Source organism: Amphimedon queenslandica, unplaced genomic scaffold (genome assembly GCF_000090795.2).
Source record: "Amphimedon queenslandica unplaced genomic scaffold, v1.1 AMPQUscaffold_10636, whole genome shotgun sequence".
Classification (NCBI taxonomy): Eukaryota; Metazoa; Porifera; class Demospongiae; order Haplosclerida; family Niphatidae; genus Amphimedon; species Amphimedon queenslandica.
This window is the reverse complement of record NW_003549109.1, coordinates 1-2,729: the sequence shown is the minus strand read 5'-3', so window position 1 is coordinate 2,729 and position 2,729 is coordinate 1. Positions and strand designations below refer to the sequence as shown.

The window sequence follows — 2,729 nt, the reverse complement described above, 5'->3', positions numbered from 1 at the left end:
CTCAATTCCATTTCTACTTAAATGAAAGGCAGTCCCAGCAATTGATCTAGTCTAGGTGCATAAATATCCATGGATTACAAGGACGGAATGTACCCTGTGATTTGTTTTTAGAGCATCTCAACAAAATATGTAAGCAGGCAATAGAGACTTTAGGAAGCAACTTTTCAGAAAAGGCATTGGAGCGTGTTGGACACTGTGTAGAAATTCTGGATGGTCTTTTGGACCAATTTGATAGTGATTCCTGTATCAACAAACTATCTGGACGACATACGCTGGCTGATTCGGAAAAAGATAAACATATCATAATTAATGAGCAAGTCGAAGCAAACATATTCTCATATGCCCAAAATAGGGAACATAAATCATTTAAATCTATAAAAATTAGTATCGTGTCATCATTGTGCTACAATCAAAAATTTCATAAATGGATAGCACAGCAACTCTTCTCTATAAAAACTAAATTCATTTAACATAACAAGTAAAATACTTTATCTGTAAGTAAGAATAATGATAATAAATCAATTTTAATTCCAAAAAGTAAAATGCTATTGATTGAACAAAACAGGAATGAAGTTATAGACAAGTGATAATGTGGGAAAACAGTTATTGCATTCACATTTCTTGGTACATATGTCGCAACATTGACATCCTTTGTTCTAATCAGAGGGAACATAGTTTTTCAAATTCACGAAAAAGCATGTCACATCTGCATTGTGACTTATTTTTGACGTAATCCAACATGTTACCTTCACAAATTTCTAGCAACCTCTTGACATGTAACATTACAACATATGAATCAATTTCTTCCCTGCCTCCTCTTCCAATCTGTGGGACATATGTCTCCATATCATTCGGTACACGATAATGAATTATGCATCTCACATTTTTATAGTCTATACCCATCCCAAAAGCATCAGTACATATTACTATCCTTAAGCATGATTGTTTTGTGAAATTGTCGATGATGGTACTTTTGACATCAGAAATCAGTACCTTTGTAAAACATGTCAACAAGTCGAACTCCAATAACATCTGCTGAAGTACCAGTAGGATGTCAAAAAATTGGTCCCAAAAACATTTTAAAATATAAATATAGTCACTTTTAGCTTTGCAGAAAATCATAACCCTTGGCATGAGTGTCAACTTCATCTTCAATTTGGTCAATAAAAGATCAAAAACTTTTGGTACATCATAACCATTATATCCCTTTACCTGAACAACACTAAATCTAATGTTACATTTGTCTGGTGATCGTATAATTGTAAATGGATTTCTCATTCCTAAAGTAGCCTCCACCTGTTGCCGTAGAGGTTGTGATGCTGTAGCTGTTAAAGCCATCACTCCAACATTGGTAGGCATAATACTTCTAATCTCTTGTAGTCTAGTGAATGCTTCTCGAAAGGAAATCCCCTAATTTAAAATGATTTGAAATGCATAATTATGAAGACTGATAAAACTTACCATTTTATGATGCAATAGGCAGTTCAATCATACAGGTAGGTAGATTGATCTTTATTGGTATAATTTTGGCAAATGCATGGTGATACGTAGCGGGTTTATGGTATTTGGAACCACTTTTCATTTTGTATTACTGCTGGGGGGTCTTGATATTTAGAGCTTTTTGAATGATTGAATCACACTGATAAATTAATTGCTTATATGCCATTATAATTGTTATTGCCTTCATCACAAAACTTTGTACCATTATAGAATAAGGTGCATAAGATTCATCACGTTTATTTACTATAATAGTATGACAATAATTGTTGCTTAAAGCTGGCATGTGGTAATGTTATGAGGTATGTTCACGCAGTTTCCCAATACATGTAATAGGTACGTTCTCAAATTTGTGTTCATTGATCTGTGTCTCCTGTCATCCCTCTTTTTTTGTATCTGATGCTAACACAGGCTTGGTGTCAGTAAGCAAGTGTAACATGTCTGCATATTATGCATGTACATTAATGTATGCATGAACACTGTTATTATTTTTTACTAGACGAATGTAACACATTAATTGGGCAAGCCTAAGCAAGCAAAGCAATGTACATACCATACATGTATGTACATTAAAGGGGAGAGGGGGAGAGAGAATGGGGTGTCGGTCTTTCTGGTCAGTAATTTGATGTATCATTCATTGTGTAGGAGAATGTCACCATTACTTTACAGATAATGAAGAGAGCATGACAGTGTCCAAAAGTTTTTAAAGATCGATATCACTATGTACAATTAATTATCTATTTCTGTCTCTCTTAGTACAACGAATATATCATCAAGAAAGATAGCAGCATTCAATATGGATCAAAACGAAGACGAGATTACTAATGCTGTATTGTATTGACTGAAGCAATGATGATAATAAGTGGTGTGCAATGTACATGTTAATATAGACTACTGCATGTGAAATTTTAATGGTAATTGTCACATGCCATAAATGTTTATATTTTAATCGGAATCAGCTCAAGCTTTGTATGTAAAACAAGATCGTGCATGTATACAGTGTACATACATGCACGTATCATAAAAAATATAGAAAACGAAAGTTTTCTCTAAGCATAATACACCTTGTAATATACTTCAGGATGTTTGTCTATACCTGTATACATATCCCTTGGCAACATTTTATTTCTTTTGTTAATTTCCTTAGAACCTCATTTATGTTTTTGTGTACATGTAAGCTCTTCATATGCTACTCTCTTCAACATCTCTTAACATTCACTAAATACAATCTT

General features: G+C 33.5%; 1 protein-coding gene across 1 annotated transcript; it reads right to left on the bottom strand.

Annotated features, from left to right (window-relative positions):
• Positions 1-660: 660 nt before the first annotated feature.
• LOC105315366 (ATP-dependent DNA helicase RecQ-like) lies at positions 661-1,359 on the bottom strand. The gene has a single exon (XM_011409984.1). It carries the CDS (start codon positions 1,357-1,359, stop codon positions 661-663), a length of 699 nt encoding a protein of 232 aa, XP_011408286.1.
• Between the last annotated feature and the right edge of the window lie 1,370 nt (positions 1,360-2,729).

Coding starts and splice junctions, on each gene's coding strand:
- LOC105315366 (XM_011409984.1), bottom strand. CDS start 1,359: ATGCCTACCAATGTTGGAGTGATGGCTTTAACAGCTACAGCATCACAA.